Source organism: Plectropomus leopardus, chromosome 18 (assembly GCF_008729295.1).
Source record: "Plectropomus leopardus isolate mb chromosome 18, YSFRI_Pleo_2.0, whole genome shotgun sequence".
NCBI classification, from domain to species: Eukaryota; Metazoa; Chordata; class Actinopteri; order Perciformes; family Serranidae; genus Plectropomus; species Plectropomus leopardus.
This window is the reverse complement of record NC_056480.1, coordinates 14163702-14186448: the sequence shown is the minus strand read 5'-3', so window position 1 is coordinate 14186448 and position 22747 is coordinate 14163702. Positions and strand designations below refer to the sequence as shown.

The 22747-nt window shown below is 40.3% G+C and overlaps 1 protein-coding gene across 1 annotated transcript; it reads right to left on the bottom strand.

Annotated features, from left to right (window-relative positions):
- Window positions 1-2114: 2114 nt before the first annotated feature.
- On the bottom strand, window positions 2115-21930 carry col9a2 (procollagen, type IX, alpha 2). Its single transcript, XM_042507037.1, has 32 exons — window positions 21859-21930; window positions 20551-20625; window positions 19280-19315; window positions 19096-19158; window positions 17237-17290; window positions 16937-16972; window positions 14732-14755; window positions 14547-14600; window positions 14367-14420; window positions 12840-12890; window positions 12693-12749; window positions 12547-12600; window positions 9715-9768; window positions 8784-8837; window positions 8274-8327; window positions 8114-8167; window positions 7916-7969; window positions 7772-7825; window positions 7630-7683; window positions 6983-7027; window positions 6803-6856; window positions 6656-6709; window positions 6523-6576; window positions 6365-6436; window positions 5968-6003; window positions 5780-5824; window positions 5313-5345; window positions 4530-4676; window positions 4362-4416; window positions 4020-4208; window positions 2687-2764; window positions 2115-2320 (listed from the first exon to the last, which is right to left on the bottom strand). The coding sequence occupies exons 1-32, from the start codon at window positions 21928-21930 to the stop codon at window positions 2115-2117; spliced, it is 2076 nt and encodes a 691-aa protein (XP_042362971.1).
- Window positions 21931-22747: the final 817 nt, after the last annotated feature.

Below are 22747 nucleotides of genomic sequence, written 5' to 3'. Positions count from 1 at the left end.
ATTACTACTACTATTTATTAAAAGGTTTTATGCAATACTGTATGACATTTTTAATTTTTATATTATGTCATACTATACTATTACTTATGACATTTTTATGTCGTACCATTCACTTTTTTTCAGAATTTTACGATTGCATTTTATGTCATGCTATACTGCAACTATTTACATTTTTGTAGTTGTTTTGCATCTCTTTTTTAGTTTTGCATATTTTGCATCTCTTTTTAGATTATTTTTCAAATTTTAATTGTTTCCCTTTTTAGTTGTTTTGTGTCATTGTAATATAGTTGTCTCTTTGTAGTATTCCTGTATCTCTTGTGTTTGTAGTTGTTTGGTGTAGTGGATTTTTTCATGTCTGTATGTTTACATCTACTTTTTGTGTCTTTATAGTTGTTAGATTGACTTTCCAACACGAAATATCACCAGTCACTTCTAACAGAGGCTCTAGGGAGGTAGGGGACCCTATGTCTGTGCCTGGTGGGCCCATTCAACTCTGATGATGTGTCCATCTACACAGCAGGCATTGTATTTATTTATTTTTTTAACAGAGATTATTTTGGGGGCTTTTTCACCTTTAATTGAAAGGACAGTTTAAGTGTGAAAGGGGGAGAGGCGGGACGACATGCAGCAAAGTGCCGACATTACAGTTGAACCTGCGACCGCTGCAGAAAAGGATTTTGTACTGTACATGGGGCACCCATTTAATGTCATTGTTATCTAACACAGATGCCTTACATATGTTGTATTGTGAAACAGAGGTGAGGAAAGGCTTTTTAACTGCAAAAATCTGCATGTGTGCATTTGAACAAGTCTACCGTATTGTTTAGTACAGTATGGTGGTGGTGGTGAAATAATGTTGATAAAAGCTGAGCCTGCAGCTTTAGAAGCACTGGGATTTATAGAATGATACTGCTTAGGATTTAGAAAAGGAGAAATGAAAAGAACTGAAAGAGACAAACTAAACAGACTTGTTTTCATTCCCCACATGATACAGAAGAGCATTAGATTTTATAAAAGGTTCCTCTTTATTGGTTTGGGTTGACCTGAACAGCCAGAAAAAAACCCTCTTTACAGATGATTATATATAGAACAATAAATAGCTTCTGTTTATGAAAACAAATCAGTCATTAAACAGCTGACACCCTGTGGAAAGTTGACAGTGGCATAGGAGGCACATTCAGGCTGATTCGTCTTGAGAAAAAGTCGTTATTTCTGTAGGAACTTTTTATTACTCACTGAATTCATTAACACAGGATTTTTGTTGGTGCATATCATAACCCATTCCTTTTTCTCTACATAATAATCAACACACATTTACAAAGATTTACAGCACTGCATTGTGGGAGATGGGAGTGCCCATCGGGATATGCTGTTGCCAGGCAACAAGAGGATGAGATCAAGCTAGTCGTTAGTTTCTAAAATGAGACTTGGGAAGAAAGTGGGGATCGGCAGGGGAGAGGGGTGGGGGGCAATGTACACATGAGGTAAATCAGAGGTTTCGCTAAAACTTACAGATGCAGATACTACATTTTACAATACAGTACAGTACGAAATATAAATTCCAATCATTTATTGGTCCTTTTTTGTACACTTTGAAGGCATCAGGTGTGATGTCGCAAGATAGGCAAGGGCATATAAACTTCAGAACACATCTCAAGCAAAATATTGCAAATGTAGAACCTTTTAAAGTGACCACGGTGTAAAAGAAAAGCACCTTTCACCACGCTTGGTTTTCAGCTCATAGACAGTGTGGTGGTGGGAGACAAGGAGACGCAATATACATGTTCCTCTTTCACTGCTGGAACAGGGCTGGGATATTTGGATAGGACTGACACTGACATCATCCAAAAACACTAGAGAATTCAGAAGGATGTGGGTGGCTGTGAGCTGCTGTTGTCATGGTGATGTGGGGGGATTAAGATCAGAGTTTGTCCCACCAGTCAAAACTCCAGATTGTCAGTTTCAGGAGGGGGCGCTACACTCCAAGTCACTATTATTGTCACCCACCCCTCGTTCTTGATGTTGTCCTACAAAAAAGGGTGTTCTCTTTCCTTCTCTCTCTCTCCCCCCTCTTTCTCCCAGGTGTTGTGAGCTGCTGATTGAAAAGCAGCTCTCTAAAAATTGGGTCCTTTGATTGTTCCCGCCTCCTGCAGTCTAGGGGAGGTGTATGCTGACGCAGCCAGACACATTGCCGTCTCGCAAAAACCTGGGAGACCTGGCGAACCCGCCTTACCGGGGTGACCGGCCTCTCCGGCTGATCCCTGAGGACCTCTCTCGCCATGCCTACCGTCCCGAGCCACACCATCAACACCAGGAGGACCTGTGAAGAAAATCCCTCTTAACCCCACTCTGGACTTGGATTACACATGTCAACTGTATGTATGCATATATTAAAGTTGTGTGTATGTGTGCACCAGGGAGTGTGAGTGCGTTATCCACTGTTTGAATTAGTGTGTACCATTGCAATCCTATTACATTTTCATTCAAGAGCATCTGTTAAATGACTGGAGTTAATGATGCTTTGAAAATGCCTCTGAGCCTCCTGTGGAAAAAGCTGTAATGCCTTCAGTTTGTTATTGTTCTCTTACCCCTCTGAACCTTTGGTCAGTATTAGATACTGTTATACATCCCATGTAAATGTCCACAATTCCTCTGCTTTTAAGCTATGGGAGGCTTCAGCTCTTACCTTGAATTCCTGGGGGTCCTGGTGGTCCTGGATGAGGTTTACCAGGATCTCCTCTTTCTCCCTTTGGCCCTCTCTTTCCTAGGGAAAAAAATGTGTTGGGCTCAGATGTAGCCTAAAAAGCTGTATTTTCAACTGTGCATTTGTGAATAAATGTATTGTTGCTCCACCATCTATTTTACTGGTTCCCAACCTGAGGGTCTAAACCCCTTTTAGTGGTTGCAAAAACTTCAAGGGGGTCGCAAGGACTTCCAGGGTTCCTACACATTTTCACGAACAACTTTTTAAAACTTTTCCATGACTTTTCAAGGACAAATATAAAATTTTCATTTTGAATATGCATGCACTTCGCTGTATCTTTGGCACTAACCAGACCACACAGGAGAGTCTCCATTTTCATAACTAACGCTGCCACGCCATGTTCTAAAAATCAAGTAACCTGTCTTAAAGGGGAAGCCTTGACCTTCCGATGTGACTAATGCACATCATCAATGCTCCCCACCCCCACACACAGAGGGAGACTTCTGGAGTTAGCAGCAAGCAACAAGTCCCTTTGTTGGATGTAAAACTACTGTGTGTGGGGGAGGCTTCAAGGTAGCATGTTAACACTGGTGAGCAGACATACAAGCTCTTGTTTGTCTTTCACGAGCGTACAAACGTGAACACAGCTCCCACACTAGGAGCTACAGGCTACAACATGGCTAAAAGATGGCATCAGTGACTCTTTCCAAAACAACCTGGTACGTAGGGGCTTCAGGACACTTGGATTACTTTGGACAAGCAGTATTGAGCCATTTTGTGGTATTCGTATGTAGTTTTTTAACATTCGAATCCTGGACACCGTTCTCTTCAGTTGTTAGGGAGATGAGTGCAAAGCCTTTTCCTTGTGAAACTTCAGCAGTGTTTTGTGGACTATAAAAATTCACTTGACTTTTCATCAGTATGAGGGTGAGAAGATAATGACTGAATTTTCATTTCTGGGTGAACTACCCCTCTAAGACTATGTTAGGTCAAAAGCTGACCTACAGAAAATAAATTTGGCGTTACATTTCATTAGTTGGAAGGTTATCTCCAGAAGGTTACTGTAAAAATTCATTTCATTACACAGAGCAAAAAGGAAATAATCTGCTCAAAATTGATTAAAATCATTCATTTTAGGACTTACTGCAACTATTGAGTTCACTATTTGGGGTAATGTCCAGTTTATCAGGTGTTAATGCATTAATAATAAAATATCCATCACATATGTCAGTTAGTCAGGGTTTGTCAGTTTACTCAATGATAGAAAAGAGTTCCCTTCAGGAAAATGGTGGGGGAACCACTTGTCTATTTTTACCTTTAAGTCCTGTGTTTCCAATCTGTCCAGGTGCTCCAATCATGCCAGGAATGCCCCGGGCACCAGTTAAGCCATGTGGACCCTGAGGGCCAGGTGCCCCTGGAGGCCCAGGGGGTCCGGGAGGTCCCATTACCCCTGCTCCACCAAGCACAGCCCTCTTGGCACTCACCGCCACTGCAGCTAGCCTCTCTGTAACAGAGCAGACAGGATTGTGATTTTTGATTAAATTACCTTTGATGATGGGCGACTGATTGCTCTGGAGATGAAAGCAGCTTCAGGAAACAAGCTAATCTAATCTCTTTGGTAGACATCAAAGGTGAATATTCAAGTCTAGACGCTCACCCTGCAACATCTTCAACACCACTTCAATAATATGCTGGTCAGATGCATCGCGTCCCTGGAGAGAAGAGGTGGAGACTGAGCATTGAAAAAGAGACGGCCGCTGACCATGTGCATCAATCAAAATCAGTCTCTCTATCTCCCATGTCTCGTAAAGTGAACTGGACTCACTGCTGGTCCCTGAATGCCTGGCATGCCAGGTACGCCTCGCTCTCCATTGAGTCCCCTAGGACCGGGCAGTCCTGGCGGTCCCTGGTCTCCAGGTTTACCAGGGTCTCCAGTGGGTCCATTGTGTCCAGGGTCACCCCTGATTCCTTGCTGTGAAGTGAGAAGCGTTATGAAAGAGGGAATTTATGGAAAAAAGACACAGATAAAAACTGATGATGTTAAAACAAAATAGAAAAATCCAAGAAATGTAACACATCATGTTATCATTTTTCAGCCTATTGGCACGTAGGCTACTCAACTCAACTGGAAACAGAGAAATGCACAAACACATTCAAATGTAATGAATGACATAATGAGACACATGGAACTAAAGAAAATTACATTTTCTCAGAAAAAAAATGAGAGAAGACTTTTTTTAAGTTAGCAACCTTTTGTAGATAACTTCAATTATATGAAATCTGACAAAAGTTAAGACTGCATCAATCACCTTTCTTTTTAATCGTTAGTTTTTTAAATTTCTATTTATTTATGGTCTCTTTTACAGGCTTCTTTTATTCCCCTCTTTTTTCTCCTCTTTCATTAAATTTATGCTATGAACTATTACTGTTATACTTTGTATTTGTGCATATGTGTATGTGTATAGAGGTTTGTTTGTTTTGTGCAATATCATTGAAAAACAATCAAAACAGTTTAAAAAAAAAAAAGAAGAAAAGAAAAATCCAAGAAAAAATGAAGAAAACAAATGAAGGAATGAAGTCATCAGATTTCCAGACAGTCCAGCCTCACCTGTCCTTTGGGTCCAGGTTCACCAGACAAACCCTGTCGCAGCAAACACAGACACTTTGTCACTTTCACATTCATCACTTTCATCCATCATTTCCGCCTCACAGACACTCATTGAGCAATAATTCAAGAATGAATATTGTAAATGAATGTCTAAAAAATGCTGCTTCAAAGAGCCAACATGCATCATTGCTTCACTGTCATGTAAATAGCTCATTTGCCATCTGGACTATTATGGGGATTTGTATGCAAATTCAAAAGAACAGACTTCCTTTTCGTCTTAACTTCTGTATGTTTATGACATTTTTCAGCAACATATCATTTTGCTTTGACGCCTCCAGAGCAAAATGTTTAAACCGTCTTATCCAAAGCCGGCGAGTTTTAGTATTTTGTAGATTAGGTGACTTTATGTGGTTCTTTAGAAAAAAAAGTTTTGAAACAGCTTTAGGTTGTGCTGTAATGATTTTTACCTTTTCACCTTTCTCGCCAGCCAATCCCTCAACACCAGGGTCACCCTAAAAACATTGGAGAGAAAATGATAAAATGGGGAGAGAGAAGGATGACTGTAGAAAAGTATTTGTCAGCATCGAAGCTGAAACACAACACATAGCTGTATTTGATACATTTTCAACAATCCCATTTAAAAAGTGCTACTCACATCATCTCCCTTTGACCCGACTTTTCCTTGGAAGCCCTGGAAAGAAAGATGGTTTGGGTACATGTAAATGTGATAAAATCTAGATTACACTATCCTCCAAAAAAAACAAAAGAGCTAAATATTGATTCAAGCCAGTGACACCACAGATCACAAAGTAAGAAAGATGTTGTCTCATCTCTAAAACATGGAAGATGAGGATGCTCAGATTATCATTTATATTGCTTATTTATATTGCTCGCCTCAATCTGTGATTTACTGTGGGTTTTATTTATGGGTAAACACTGCCCCCAATGGACAAGTCTGGGTAACTAAATCAAAATAAAGTGTGTTTGAATGTAGGCAATAATGCACATGTTCTACAAAGCAATATATATGTGAAGCACACACGCTAACACACCTTGTCTCCTTTGGTTCCACTAAGACCCTGGGCACCTGGAATACCGATTGGTCCTCTTTCTCCTTTGTTTCCCTGTCAAGACATTAGATTGTATAAGGCAAAGTAAAGCTGCAGATGAGCTGAATAATTTTTTTTTTTTTTTTTAAAGAGCAACATACAGACTTGCCGACGACTCCCTGTGGCCCAACTTCTCCCCGCTGGCCTCGGTCACCCTGTAGAAATCAGGTAAGATGAGTACGCCATCAAAGTTGCAGCTTTTAGTGCTTTTATGTGATCATTCTGGATTTGTACCTTGGGTCCAGGGACTCCTTCCATACCAGCCTCACCAGGAAGACCAGGCTCACCCTAGGAGGATACGGTTAAAGTACAATTACTGCACAATACAAGAACACAGTTGTAATACCTGAAAAAAATCCATATTTTGTGTGTATGTGTCACCAGAGGTCCGGGAGCACCAGGCATGCCGGTGTGACCCCGAGGTCCAGGTTCGCCCTAACAAGGGGAGAGAGACAATGAAGGAAAAAGGAAGTTTTAAAAATGGAAACCAGAAGAATTCTGTAAAAAAAAAAAAAAAAAAAGAGTAAAGGTCAATGTAATGTGTGATGGTTAAAGGCTTACCTTAGCCCCAGGTCCACCTTTTGACCCTGGGCTGCCAGGCAATCCCTGCGAACAGAATTAACAAGACAGAAAATGGCTCAGGAAAACTCTTAAAAAGTGGCTTGTGTGTGTGTATGTGTGAGATGGTATATCACAGTCGGGCATTAAGCTGGGTAAGTTATGGCGTTTGAGTTTGCAGCAGCGTTTGTGTCACTGCAATGACCACACAGCAAAGTGTGCATCTTATGCTCCATTACCCCTTAGTCAGAAAGACGCACAAGCACGCACACAGGCACGCGCGTGCACGCACACACACATACATACACACAGAGTATACTCACTGCTCTGATTGTGATAAATCACTCGCGGTGGGAGGGAGAATGCTATTTCAAGGTGGTTTAAATTCTAAAACAGCGTGGGTCACAGGGTCACTGTTACCTGGATGAGTGCCCAGAAAACAAAACACCAAAATTTACAGGCTGCTTCATGATGGTTTCCCCTGTCTGTGGTCTAGCTTTGTTGAAGGGAGGAGAACAGACTGACCCCCTACGTGGTCTGAGTGACGATAAGCTTTTACAGACGGGCTTATTTGCATGTGCTTTTAGTGGCATTGCTGAACAATCCTCAGACAAACACCCCCGCACACACTACACTGCAGGATCACTCACCGCTGCTCCCTGAGGACCAGGAGGACCAGGCATCCCAGCCTGGCCAGGGCTGCCCTGCAGAAAAAGAGAACAGAGAAGAATAAATTGCCATGTTTTACTGCGATTGAAGTTACTCATCATTATCATGGCTGGCAAACCTTACCTTGATTCCAGGAATACCAGGTGTGCCATCTTTTCCATCAATACCCGGCAGACCCTGAAAAAGCAGGTGGACAAGTCAGTGGACTTTATTTGGCACACTCACTAAACATCGCCGCAGCTTACAAACAAAAGTGCGTTCACTCACATTCTCTCCCTTTTTACCCACTGCACCTTGTGGGCCCTGGATACCTCGGCTGCCCTGCAGAAGATAACCAAAGCAACATCAGTGTATTCGCAGCACACATCAGGATCACTGTCCCCATTCCAGTTTTAAGGGAAATCTTTCATCTTGTTCTCGCTCTGACCGTAACCTTCAAGGGGAAACACTTGGAGAGTCACCTACTTTGTCTCCCTTTTCTCCTGCCTCTCCAGGTGGTCCCTGAGGTCCCTCCTCACCCTGCAAACAACAGAGAGAATCAGTGTAGCTGCGCTGTACTGTTGGTACCTGTTTTAATATGAATAGTCAAACCTGTTTGTATGTGTTTGAGTGTGTGTGTTCTTACAGGAGGCCCAGGAATTCCTACAGGTCCGTTGATGCCCTTGTAACCACGAGGCCCCTACGGGAAAACAAAAGTGCCATCAATCACTCCAGATCAGGGAGGATGCTAAGTCACGGTAGCCTACTATTCATTGTGATAAAGGGGTAATTAGCGCTTAACTCACTTCACTAATGGGAGCTACACAGAGAGCCAGCCACTCTTGCTTTGGCACTAAGCCGGGGCGCTAACTTGGCTAACGCGGCTAATGTTAACAGTAAGACGGATGGCTACAGCGGATCATTAACTACAGATGGAGGCACCGTGGACCCAGACAACCCCAACTCATTAGAGGAGGGGAGAGATTTGTGTTAGCATCATTTCCATATGTCCCTTTTGCTGGTAATGGATGATGTTTGTATAGTGGGGGCAGGTCTGGCTGTGCCTCCTTGGTGCTCATCTAAGAATGAGAACACCCTTGTACCCAAAGAGAAAGAGGACAAAAAAGTTATATGTGGAAGAAAAGGTGGTACTCACAGCTTCCCCTTTAGGACCCATCATTCCTGGGTAACCTCTCAGACCCATTGGACCCTTAGAAGATAGAAAGAAAAACAGAGTGAGACAGAGACCATGACCATGAGGACTTATTTAATGTAAGATTAGCTCAAATCAGAGTTTAGTAAAACTAGGTTTAAAAAAGGAAAATCCAGATTTAAAATTAAGCAGAGCTCTGTTGCACCATTAAAAATTAATTCTGGTTTAGTGAAGCCAAGTTTAATTATTTCTTTAAGCAGAATTTAAATTGGGTTTAATCAATAGGGACAAGTGTCATATCGAAAGCAAAATAATAAAATAAAAACAATACTTAAATAATTACATACATATTGAGAATGCTGTCGGTGCCTTGCAAGCATAAAAAGCAGGGTGGTACCCTGTTTAAACAGCTGCTTTTTGGTAACAATAAATGTTACTAGCTAGATTAAAAGTTTCTTGCTAGCTTAATGCTTCTGTTTGACAGTTGGCTCAATCTTCCCGTTATCTCCAAAACAGTTTCCTTAGTGAACCAGCATCTTAACAAACATTATTCATCATAAAAGTCAGGAGGATTGAGTCTTTCTCTCAACTTTCTTTGAGGGACTAAAAGTTAAACCTTCTCAACTGAAGGTGTAAAGTTAACCCTGGGTCACAGTTTAAATTGGAGTTTTTAGTTTTGGTGCAACAGAATTATATTTAATCCTAATCTTAATAATAAGATGAGATGTAAAGAGAGGTTTAAATTAAACCTTTCTTTATTTTAAAGTTTAAACAGAATTTAAAGTTAAACACATGATTTAATCAGGTTTAATAGTTAACCCTTGTTGGCGCAATCCAGACTTTCTATTAAATCAAGTCAATACCATGTGAAAAAAAGCATGACTAGCCTATGAGACTTTGCCAAGAGACTAACAAAGTGAAATTCTCAGCTTACCGGAGGTCCTGGAATGCCCTGTTCTCCAGAGATGCCGATTTCTCCCTTGGTACCCTGGTGAAGGAAAGGAAAAGAACAGACTGATGAATTATTCTCTTTTTGGGCTGCGCTCTTGATTATGGCAACATACCCATGGAGTTTGATCGTGAAACTCTGAACCACACAGGAGAGGAAACTGAGTTTTAATGTAGTCTGGGATGGCTGCTGGTTGCTTTTGATGTGCGGTAATGGTACTTCAGTCAATCTTTTTTAAAACCAGGCTCAAACTAGTCAGCTAACTAAAGCTAGCAGGTGAAATACCGATCATAAGCTCTTCAGATAACCCTTAACCCTTTCAAACCTGGACAAATTGGTTTGATTCCTTTGTAAACATGGGAAGAAGGCAATGAGCAATTTAAGAAGAAATGACCCCAAAAAATTAGCAACAAAGGAAATTGTATATATATATATATATGTGTGTGTGTGTGTGTGTGTGTGTGTGTGTGTGTGTGTGTGTATGTTAAAACCCTAACCCTCATAAAAAGTTTAGTTTGAGAATCTTTTCACTATCTTAAAAAAGTGAAATTCCAACTTACTAATTTCTTATAAGTTGCAGCACATTTCCATGTTTTCGAGAGAAATCAAACCAGTGTGCTCAGGTGTCAATACTTGTGAAAGTTGCCTGAATGCAGAACAAGAAAAGTGATGTCGCTCCAGGTTTCAAAGGGTTGACAGCTGGTTATGGAAGCTGAACCAGTTCCGAGCTTACAATGGTTTATCTGTAGTAGTTTGACATTTTGGGAAATACAGTTATTCTGTTTCTTGCCAAGAGTTAGATGAGAAGATCTCTCATTTCTGTCTGTTTAGCGTAGTGGTGCAGCCAGGTGGTGATTAGCTTAGTTTGGCATGAATAACTGAAGCAGGGGGTAACAGCTAACTTGGCAATGGTCAGAGTTAAAAAATGCTCCTGCCAGCATCCCTTAAGTTTAATAATTAACACTTTAAAATGAAAAAGTGTGGGTTCAATTGATAAGACCTGCTGTATTTCCAACAGCTCATAATTCAATATTCAAAATATGTCCCATTAGACCAAAAGCCCATTTGCAGTATCCCAAAAACAATTGTCCTTGCTTCTAAAGGCCATTTGTCTGAAGCACATAGCTAAATATTTTTTAGAATGACATCACTGGACCTCTCTACTATGGTGAAGGCATCTCATCCATTGCCTTTGATGCCCACATCTGCCTTTGATTGGCTACCACTAATTACCATTATTACTTGGGTTGGTTAGGTTTCGACATGAGGAGTAAGACTAATTAGGTTTAGGGTAAGAATATCAGAGTAAGGCATGTCTGGCCTTTGCCATGGCAGGTCAATTCCCATAATAACAAGTTGGGATGTCCCGACTGATATCAGGCCCAGTCAAGGCATTTTTTAATTGACTGGGATCGGTTATTTTGAACATGCGCCCCACCCGATCCTTAGTTTATGTCCACTTTCATACTGGTGTCGTTAACAGAGAGCATGATTTGCGGCAGATATACAGGTTTTTATCATAACGCTGCTGCTCCAAAAAGTAGAAACTATTTTTTTTCATGTTCAACTTAAGCTGCTACACCAATGTAAGTGGAATTTAAAATTCGCATTGTTCATTTTTGGTGAACTGGTTTTGCTATGATACTGTAATAAGTGAAATTGTGACAGATTTTATTTGTTATGACTGGGAACGTTAAAGGTAATTGAATTGTAATTATAGTACTTGTACTTTTATTATGATGCTAGACTAAATGGATTTGAGAGAAATTTCTTCAGACATTTTAGTTTGTTAACTTGGTTATTTCATTTAAATATGCTGAATTAAGTGGAACTGTGTTATGAGCCATTTAAAAATATTTTTAGTTTCTTTACTTTTTTTTGTAAAAATAAAATACAAATTAAAAAAACATAGAAATTGTTTGGATGCAGACATTTTTCTTGTATTGCACCGCAAAGCTATTAAACTGTCAAGCATATACACTGGATTGACTTTAATAACTTTCAAGTACTTAAAGTGTGCATTGTGCAGCTTTCCAGGTAAATACAAGTACTGGATCAGGACCTGGTATTGGCAGATACTCGATACCAAATGACTCAGATCAGGATTGGGGAAAAAAACACTTTTTCAGGACATCCCTAATAATTAGCCAAATGTTTGGGAATATGTGTAGTATAATATGTCTAGTTTTATATTCCAGCAGTCTAAACATGAATGTTGTACTTGTCTTGCTTGATAATCTACATGCCTCTGGCCCACACGTGGTATCTGTGTTGTGGTTTGAACAGCCAGCGGGGATGTAAACAGCTCATGCTGGCTGTCTTTAAGAACAAAAGAGACAGCAGCAGCACAGAGTAACCTTGGATCAAGGAAGGTCCTCTAAAGGTCTGTCTTGGAGGAGCGCTACCTTGGTGTGATGAGTGTTTTTGAGCGTCTGAGGCTCCTTGTGTGGGAAGATCAGAGGCTAATTCCTGGGGCCTGGCTAGCCGCTCCCTTGGAGCCCACTGTGGGCTCATTAGCTGTGCTTAATACAGCGAGGTTAGAGGGCTGCGCGAACCCTGACTCTCTCATCCTCCCCTTCATGTACCTGGCTCTTCACCACCCCTTTCATCTGGCTCACTGCATGCTGACTGCAGGGCCACGGCCAGGCCTGACTAATCGCAGCCAGATTAGTGCCAGTCATGTGCCTCTGGGGGGCTTCATTAGAGCTAATCCTCGCCTCTGCTGGTCCTGAATGGTAGGTGAGTGAGCATCATGTACATGTATGGGTGTTTGAGCACATGTGTGTCGATGTTAGAGCAGAGACTTGTGCAGCTCACCGTTTTTCCTATGCTACCAGGCTCTCCAAGAATCCCAGCACGTCCTTTGTGTCCCTACAGGGCAACAATCAGTCAGTAGGGTGTCATAACAATTTTGTAATGCAATATAATCATTCCTTCAGGGCGACTTGAAATAAATTACTCACCTTGACTCCCTGCAGTCCCTGGGGGCCTTTGGGTCCTGCTGGACAGTTAAGAGGACACTGTTGTCGAGAAAGGGGAATATATGGATTATGAAAGTGAAGTTGTGAGAAAACAGATCTGAAATGAAGAGGGAAGTTATTTGATCTTACCTGGAACTCAGCACTGCCCTCTTCTCCACCAATGAACTTCCCTGGAGGACCCTGGATGGACAGATAGATTGATTGAGAGTCACCTGGTCGCAGTTGCCTCTACTCCCATGAGCTGAGCCAGCACTCTATCTACTTCTCCCTCTATCTTTCCTTCTCTCTGTTTATAGATTGAGTTAGGAAGTAAAGTATCTGTACGGGGCCTGATGTATTCCTGCTACAGTCAGATGAGACAGCCCACTGATCTAATGTGGGTTTATTTACCCTAGGACAGCACTAAAGCTAAACAAATACACTCCCCTGGGCTGGGAACATCACTCTCAATGAAGACACACCCCCTCCTTGGAACGACTCAGATATGCACACAGGAGACTGCATGCACCATTGGAAAATCGACATGAAAGTGTACCGTTCAAAACTGTTTGTGGTATTTCACCACGTTCACACACTGTCTGCTGGGACGTGTGCATGCAGCAGTGAGCTCTGGCTGCGCTGGGTGCTTTGTTGTCACATAGTTCATTTTAAAAGCATGCCAATTGTTACTGGTTTAACAAAACAAAGCACATTTCAACATAGCATTAGTAAATGTGATGCTGAGTTTGTCTCTACTTTACTTTTACACTGAGATCATATTCAGTAATATAAGTTAACTGCAATTAGATTGATGTAACTGTATGCTTGATTGAGCCCAATGAGCTTTTGGCAGCTCATTTATCTCTCACTTCTTTTCACAGCTGATGTCACCAATCTCACAGAGAAGACTGTCTTCAGATATGAAATGATTTACTGTGACATCTTTTCTATGGATGACGTCTGAGTTTATTCAAGCAGCACAGTTTTATTCACTGCTGCATTGCTAGCTTGTTGCAAATGTATTAGTATGGGGATATTTTGGCAATATACACAAGAAACGCAGCACAGGTATGCCAAAGATTGTATTTAGAGGGATAGTTACATGTTTATTTTCAAATGTAAAATGTTCCGCACAGCAAACAGAAAGACTATGGGATCCTTATCAAACATTACAAAGACTATAGGCTTGGCCTTTCTTAAGTTTCAGATGTAAGTATTGTGTTGCTATTGCCATTATTGCCTGTGCTAACTACCCAGCTCTTTTTGTACCCTGGCCACAGTGGAGAACTAGGAGTTTCAAAACATGAGCAGTGAGATGGAAGGAAATGATGATACTAAGTGCAACTAAGAAAAACAGGGCCTGTACAGTATATTCAATGTACTTTGAAAAAATTGTGTTGATTTACAGGGGGGGGGGGGCAAGAACAGTAATACCTGCTCACTGTAATGTGATAAAGGGGGTAGTTCTGTTGTTCTTAGATTGTGATTCTTATTGTATTGCAGTACAGATGATGTTATTTTATCCATCATTACTACAACAACATTATACTCAAAAGTGCCCAAGCCTCTTTATCCATGATTTTTGCAAAGACATTTCACCACTATAACCATCTCTGCTGCATTAAGAATACGATAAAAATATGACAGATGGATAACCAGTCCTGGATAGACACTTACTGGCTTGCCAGGAGGTCCAGGAAGTCCTGGAGGTCCAGATGATCCCATGACACCCTGAGTGAAGTAGAAGAAGGACAGAAGGTCTGAATAATAAGCTGAAACTGTGAGGAATCAGGCGGATTCTGATCTGTTTATAAGGCGTTTGTATGTCAGTATAATAAATTGAAGGTGGTGTCCTACCTTTGGTCCAGGTGGTCCAATTTCACCTGGAAGACCAACTGGCCCTGGAGTGCCCTTAACAGAGAGACACAGAGCGCAAAAAAAGAACAATGTGTCCACATCCAAGCAGCCACACAATGATACCCACACCTCAAAACCATTATGTGATAAATACAGAACTGTGTTATACCATAAGAGCTACTTACAGCCAGTCCTGGAAGGCCAGGTCCCTGCGTGGAAAGAAAAGACGAGGGATTAAACTACTGAATGACAAGTAGAACTAGTCTGTCAAAGTATCAATTAACATTTGCAAAGCCAATTAATAAAGGCAGCAGTAATTCAGTAATGCTTGTGTTCAGTGTCAGAGCGCAGGGTAGACAGTGCTTGAAAAGAACAAAGACACAGAACACAATCAGTTTGTTTGCTGTGTCTTCTGCTCGGAATTAATTATAAACAAAGTAATTAAGTAAGTAAACCTTCTCAGAGGAAGAACAGCCCACAGGGCAGAATCTCCTGTCTGTGCAGTGTGAGGCAGCTGGGTGTACAAGCACAGCCCCCAGACAGGACGCCTGCTAATGCTAAACAAAGGATTCAACTAATAGTGTTGCATTCAAGCATGACATGGGACGACTCTGGACTTAATGTCTGAATATATTGGATAATGTCAGATAGATGGAGACTGAGCTCCACCTAGTGGTGTGAGGATACGTTGCAGATGATCTGCTTGCACTTCTACTTTGAACTGTTGAATTGACTGGTGTGCATAACGTCAGCAGTCGAATTTAATGATAATATGAACGTTAAGTGTGGATCGTTGAAAGCACCTGTCTTCTTTATTAAGGCTTGTCTGTAAGAATAAGGCTCATGTCAGCTGTAGAAGGCAGATGCCACATCTGGGTAAACTAAATCTAAAAGGGGGCACAGCTGGTCAGGCATCCAGGCATGAAGAAAAAAGGACTCAGGAGGTTGCCTTATGAGACCAGCTGGGTTACAATATGTTTGTTAGGAAACTGAGTAGGCTTTAAACAATGCCTAATTCAACCTGTCATAAGTCATTTAAATAAGCATCATGACAGCCCGATTATCTAAAATGATCTCTAATTAGTCATACAGTAAATAATAGAAGTATATTGACTTAATTACTGTACTTAAGTTCAATTTATAGGTATTTGTACCTTACTTTGAGTATTTCTATTTAATTTACTCCACTACATTTCAGATGGAAGTACTGTACTTTTTAATCCACTAGATGTGTCTGGCAATTACAATTTACTATTTCGATTTTGCACACACAAAACAAACAGAACAAAACATAGGCTTACAAAACTCAAAGCAATAAAGACTGAATCAGTTGTTCCCAACAAGGAAGCTAAATAATTGTGACCCCTTACAAAAAAGCAGTTCCTATTTACAGCCCCTCATCATGTTTTAGATGTCTAAGCTGTTTGCAGTTCCTACAAAAGAGACTTCTTTGTTTAACTTGTTAGATGGTTTTGTTTAAATAAATGTTAAATGTTCAGGGCCCAAAAAGGCAAACTTATCAACTGTTTTTCTTCCTCTCTGATACACAATAGACCATCTTGTGATCTAACCTGACCCCCAGGTTGGAAACCACTGTGCTAAACAAACTGTAATAAAACGAGCTTCCCCTCAACTAGCTACAACAGCAGGATTCTTCTTCTGCATTGATACATCACTAAGAATCTAGTAATGTAACAACATTACATTAATGACATATCATTCAAAAAGTAGGCTACTTTTACATTGGACTTTTTGATACAATGTGCTGATATACTACTGTGCTTCTTCAGAGAGTGCAGAACTTAAACTTGTTTTGGAGTACATTTTTACTCCAGTACAAAGAGCCTCCCAGCTGACAACGAAAACTGGAGTAATTTTTGTCCTGATACTTTTACTTAAGTAAAAAAACAGTGTACCTCTTCCTCCTTCTTCCTGTATAGAGTACAATATATGAATTAAGAAACATATTAGATATTTACTGATCATTAGTGTTGCAGCGGTTTAATATGAAACCACATACGATGGTATGAAAATTGGCGGTCATCATACCGTGTACATTTTTTAATCTACGAGTTTGAAGAAAAAAATGCAACCAGATGGAAAATCTCACTGGCAGGTGCACATTTCCTTTTCTCAACCACTGCCTGTTGGACCCTCTACACAGACGTCCATTTAAAAATGGTTTCAAAAAATAAGCAGACCTTCTCTTTTTATTCCATTAAGGTCATTGTGATTGATAATAATAGTAATTGTGTAAAACCCTGATATCTCGAAACTGTGATATTTTGTGAGACAGTTATCAAACTGTGAAAATGTCATACGGTTGCAACCCCACTCATCATACCTACTTATAGTAGCAAAAGGAGACAGACAACAAAATGTTTGCTTACAGGAGGTCCAGGTTCGCCAGTTGGTCCAGGTTGACCCTGAAAACAAAAGAAAACAACAGTCATAGTCGTGGCATGCTAAGATCTAATAAAATAAATAACATGCTCAGTTAATATCCTCTTGTTAGAAGGGGTTCATTGTTATGCTCAGCATCACTATGACAACATAATGGGAAAATGAGCACTGTACTTTTTGTTAAAAGTGACCCTTGTGAAATATAAAAGCTTATGTTTTCGGCTGAATAGCATTATAATGGTGCATTTGCTCTCATCATCTTTTCAGGTGGTGGTTTAGACACTTGCCTTAGGACCTGCGCTCCCAATAGCACCTCGATCACCCTTTGCTCCGATCAAACCCTGGAGACAGACACAAAGAGATGTTGGCAGTCAGATATGCTACATCTGAATACAGAGGACAAAAAAAGCGAAGGGAAGTCACTGAAGAGATTGAAAAGAAAATTATCGGCTATCATTGTGCTTTCCACAGGCTATATGAGCCTTGAATTCCCCTTACAATAGGGCTAATCACACATTTGATCAAAGCTGACACTGTTCTTGTAAGTAATTAGGAAACAAACCTGAGATTGAGATTCCAGGACGGATTACTGGATAAATCTCTGAGGAATGCATGTGTGTATGTGTGTATGTGTATGTGTGTGTGTGTGTGTGTGTGTGCTTCTGTTAGCATGTGACCAACAGGCACTGACACTCAATTCACCTCCAACAAAGACCGAAGGAGCAACTGAAGCAGCAGCACAATTACAGTGAAATGGGGTAAATCAATAACTGAAGACCCCCGAGGCTACAAAATCATTTAAAACTCATGATTGGCTCCACCTCATTTCTACCTGTAATTGCTAGAGATTTAATGGTAATCAGCATGTAATCAGCAAGGTACAACGGATTTGACACAAAATACATTAACCTCATCATGTAGAATTCCTCATAATTTTTCCACTAAGCACATTTCTATGACTGAAATGGTGAAAAAAAGCTTTAATTATTAAATCCATGTGTTGATGATAAACAAATAGTTCTGAGAAAATTAAGACACAGCCCACAGAGGAAACTTTCAAATGATTTAATGTGAAAATAACTCAGCAAATGTACAATAGCTTTATGTAGCTTGATGACCTTGTTTTAATTATAAATCTCTGTAATGGAAAAGGGAGCAGTGAGACATAAAATGCTTTAAATATTACATTAAAGCAAAACACAATGTAGCCGATGATATACATTTTTGATGACTTTTTAAATATGTCATTTTTCTTTATGCCCACTTTATTGACTTCATAATGACTTAAAAGTACCCCATGGAGTTTTTGTTAACAGTTTTGTTTACCATCAGAATTTCTCATCAAAACCCATTGTTGTAGATCCTTGAGGTGTAATATGTATAAAACATCTTCTACCTCATAAAGCCAATTCTTACAGAAAAAAAGTAAGTGGGCGTTGAATTTTGATTGATTTTATGAAGCTCAATCACTTTAACTCTTTCAGGTTCTTAATGTGCAGTGGTTGAAATCATAACATCCAGTCGACTCTCATAAAAACAGTTAAAACTTAATGAAAACTGAGATGCTATTGCTGTTGTGTGACACTGTTAAGAGTTCAGCAAAAAGCAAGTGCTGAAAGTGGACCTTAAAGTACCTCAAAGGACCCCAAAGTCATGCTGTGCGTCATCATTCATGCATGAGTGCAACAAGTGTTAAAAGCCACACAGCTGATCAAAGCAGTGCTCTACATTTCTCTCCTTTTTTTTATTTTTACATTATTTATGATAACCTACACTTGTTTGCTTTAATTTAATGTTTAAGTATTATTTTAAAAATGCTTCACTATATTTTCTTACTGGTTCCAATTTTACTTCACTATTAACTTGTGGCTCAAAACATTCCTCGAAATTTTTTTTTTTTTTTTCAAGTACAAGAAATTTAAGATGTCTTTTCACAAGCTCTATTTAATTAGGTTTTGTTTTTCTCTGTTGTTAAGTCTTGCCATTCTGGTGGGTTTTCTTTCACAATTGTTTCCTTGATATTTTTTTCTCTTCCTCATTAAGCTGATTTCACATTAAGCCACACACACACACACACACACACACACACACACACACACACACACAATCACACACACAAAATACTGACATCAGTCAGTTTACTTACATCAATGCCATTCTCTCCTGGTGCTCCATCGGGACCTGGTTCTCCTGGTTCTCCCTTTTGTCCCTACAGTAAGAAAAAGAAAAGAAAACAAAACACAGTTGTCACAGAAAAAAAGAAGTCTGGCTAAATCAAACAATAAATTTTAATTGCACAAAATCTAACAAACATTATGGTACAAACTTACTGGTGGTCCAGGGGGCCCAGGAGGTCCTTTGTCTCCCTGCAGAGGTACAGAGTGCAGATGTCATCATTTGGTATTTGTTAAATTAACAGCGCATAGGACTCATAAAACAGTAAAAAAAACATTTTATTTTCTTTTAAATTGATCAATTTTGCTCATATCTGTTTCTACCAACACAAATTCACACTGACAAATCTGGCAGTAAAGAGGAGCTAATAACGCTGTAATTCACTATGCAGATTCTCACAAAACAAATTAGGTCGGAGAGTGAATCAAAGTTTGTCACGTCTGTTTTTTATATTGTTTATAGGTGTTCCCTGCTTTTTTTTTGTCCTGTCTGAGACTTCATGTCTTGGGTTGAAGTTTTCAGGTCTCATATGACTTACCTTGGTAATTAAAGTTTAATGAATTGGATAAATCCATTATAAAGAAACTGTATGTTTGACTAGTTAGGGTACAAAATAAAAATGAATATCATGAGAAAAACTGAGAAAATGATATTGCTACTGAGATGGTGGCTCTGCATTACTATCTATTTCCACCTTACTATGTGTTCACAAAGGTAGAGACATATGTTCAACAACTGAACCAGTGATCATGATGTAAATAACCTCTTCATGAAGTTGAAGGTTTTTCTACAATGGCTGGAGTTTGGTTTTCCTGTGGCACAGATCCAAAAAGGGAAGTGTAGAAACTGGAGGGTGGGCTACACCTTCCAGTTTGAATCAGAAGTATTGCTCCTTTTCTTTGCAAGGAGAGGTGTGGAGAAGTTAGTCGACTCAACTGTACCAGCCTCATTCTGGTGGCAACATAATGCTGAGAACGTAAAATAACTAAGCAATTCATCAGACGCAGGGAAAAGAGCATATCTGGAAGATGCATATAATGACGTCGTAAAACTAAAGTTTAATATCTTATCACATTTGACTTCAGATCATGGATCAGACACCAGGGTTTTGCAGTTTGTGTCCTGCTCCACCAGCCCTGCAGCCTTCATTTCCAACATATTTAAACAACCTGTGTGTGGTTAACCCTCAGAGCATCTCAAATGTATCACATTACTGTGACACAAACTCAGGATTGAGGCAAGGGTCTCTACTCAAAGACCCCTCTCTCTGCTGTAAACAGAGCTCTTTTGTGCCCCTGTGTTTTCATTTGCAGTGCCCTCTGCTGGTAAGACTCCAGCACCGCATGGCAGCTCAGGGCTGGTATTTCTCCAGCACAATGATGCTCTTTGTGACAAATCTGCTGGACAAACCTGTGTGGATACTCACATCAATGCCGTCTGACCCAGGAGTGCCAGAAGGGCCTGGTGGGCCGGGCTGGCCCTGAGGTCCAGGTGGACCCCTCTGAAAAACAGGCAGAAAAATGTTTTAACAGTAATGACAAATAACTGTTACCTCTAAGAAATTCTTATAGTACAGTGCAAATTTCACAGCAATAATATAAACTGTAAGATCCAGTAGCAGCATGAATACTATAGTGATAACACAGGAGATAGAATGCAATTAAAACAAGCTAAACATTTTTTTCTGAAGTAAACATAAATGATAAATAAATCCAAAAACAAAATTAACTTGTCATATAATGCTGGTTAAACCTACAACAAATTGGTGTTATTTATGCATAATTAAAGGCTGGTTAACACATTGTGTTATTGTATGAAAGCATCACAATTAAAAAGCTCAAAAAAGAACCCAAATAAGGAACAAATGGATAGAATTTAATGAAAGTGATGAAGAAGAGGTGTAAAAACAAAGGAATGAGAAAGAATGTGGAAGGAGGGGTCACGAGACTGGCACTGTTTACCCCCAAACCTCCAGCCCCCCCCCCCCATTGTCTCCTTAGCTTGTCATGAATATCATCTCAGTGGATCAATGAGCCCTTCAGGTGATAAAACCCATTTTGAATCCAAATTTAAATTCTTGCATTGTCGTGTAAAATGTAAAAACAAAATAAAACAAAAACATGAATAATCCTTGAGAGCGAACACTGTCAGACATCCAGTGGATGACACATAGGTGTCTGTTTGAACGGGGCTTTTCACGCTCAGTGGACAAAGTTAGTGTGCATAATGTGTGTGTTTGTATGTCAGTGCCCACTGATTCCGATCTCTGCCATGGCCATGAAAAATCTTCAATGCTTTCCTCCATTCTTCAATTAATAAAAAAAACTCAGTGGCCAAAAAAAAAGGAACCTAGGTAACAGCAAATCCTTTCCTTCAACAGTATCTCCTCGTTAAATCTTCAGAAGAGATAAGAGTCCATATACGATAAGGATGATAATCCACAGGAGGTAGTCCGATTTCAGTTTTTCTCCGCAGCAAAAAAATAAACAAAACATTTCAAAGTCCTTCTTTACATGTATGCATTAAAGCCAGGTGACCACCACAAAAAGATGTGTGTTGGTTCAAGCTCCAGCATTTTCATCAACCAGCACCTCGACAGCACACAACCTATAACATCACCCCAAGACATCCAGCGCCCGCTGGCCCTTCCCAGGGGCCCTTAACCCCACTGAACCCCAAAAATAAAGCAGCTAAGCCTGAGCAGAGCAGGTCTCAACCGCCCCTGTCCACTCACCACTTGAGCCAGAGCCAGGCACAGGGTCTGCAGTATTACCCAGGTCTTCAGCAAGGCAGAGAGAGCAGCCATGGTCCCTCTCCCCTGTCCGTCTCACCTTGGTTCACCAAATCCTCTCTTCTCTCTCCTCTTTTTCCGCTCTCTTACTCCTCTCCAGGCCGGCACAGTGCGGAACTGGTGGAGCAAAGCTGTCCGAGAGGCAGGCAGGGGGGTGGGGGGGGGGCCTGTGTGCACAACCCCGAAAAAATCCACTCAGGAGGAAGGAGAGAGCCCAGGGTGGAGAGGGATGGGTGAGGAGGGGTGGAGGTGGAGAGGGAAGAGGACAGAGAGAGAGATGTGTAATCCTGCCCCAGAGCTGGCCTCTGAAAGCACAAAAAAACCTCTATGTCCCCATCAACAGTGTAGAGAACACACACACACATACACACACACACACATACCTAAATATAGTTACACAAACTGAATCTTAAAAACACCTGAGGTTATTACATTAGATCTGGGCAGGAGCAGACTCTCTGAATATGCACTCGACAAACAGGCGGCTTCTGTGATTGGTTAATCTATGAATAATTAGCATGTTTTTTTTTTTTTTTTGTACAAAGTTCTTAACCAATTGGGCTAAGTGGCCATTCAGCTCCTCCCAAAGCTGGTGAAGTGGACCAATGAATGAAACCTTCTACCTATACCTCTACTTCTATCTCTCTCTGAAAATGTATGTCTGTGTTGATTTTTTTTTTTTTTTAAATCCTTCCCTGAAACTATCATTTGCATGTGGATGAAACTATTTTCAAACATTTCCCATTTATGTGTGCAGATGATAGGAAGCAGAAAATCAACTGTTTTTAGTCACTTTGGGTCTCTTTGTGATTGCTTTGCATCTGTTTGTATT

Coding starts and splice junctions, on each gene's coding strand:
- col9a2 (XM_042507037.1), bottom strand. CDS start 21,930: ATGGCTGCTCTCTCTGCCTTGCTGAAGACCTGGGTAATACTGCAGACC. Junction 7,826..7,915: donor TGGGTAAAAAGGGAGAGAAT/GTGAGTGAACGC, acceptor CTGCTTTTTCAG/GGTCTGCCGGGTATTGATGG. Junction 2,765..4,019: donor TGGAAACACAGGACTTAAAG/GTAAAAATAGAC, acceptor TTTTTTCCCTAG/GAAAGAGAGGGCCAAAGGGA.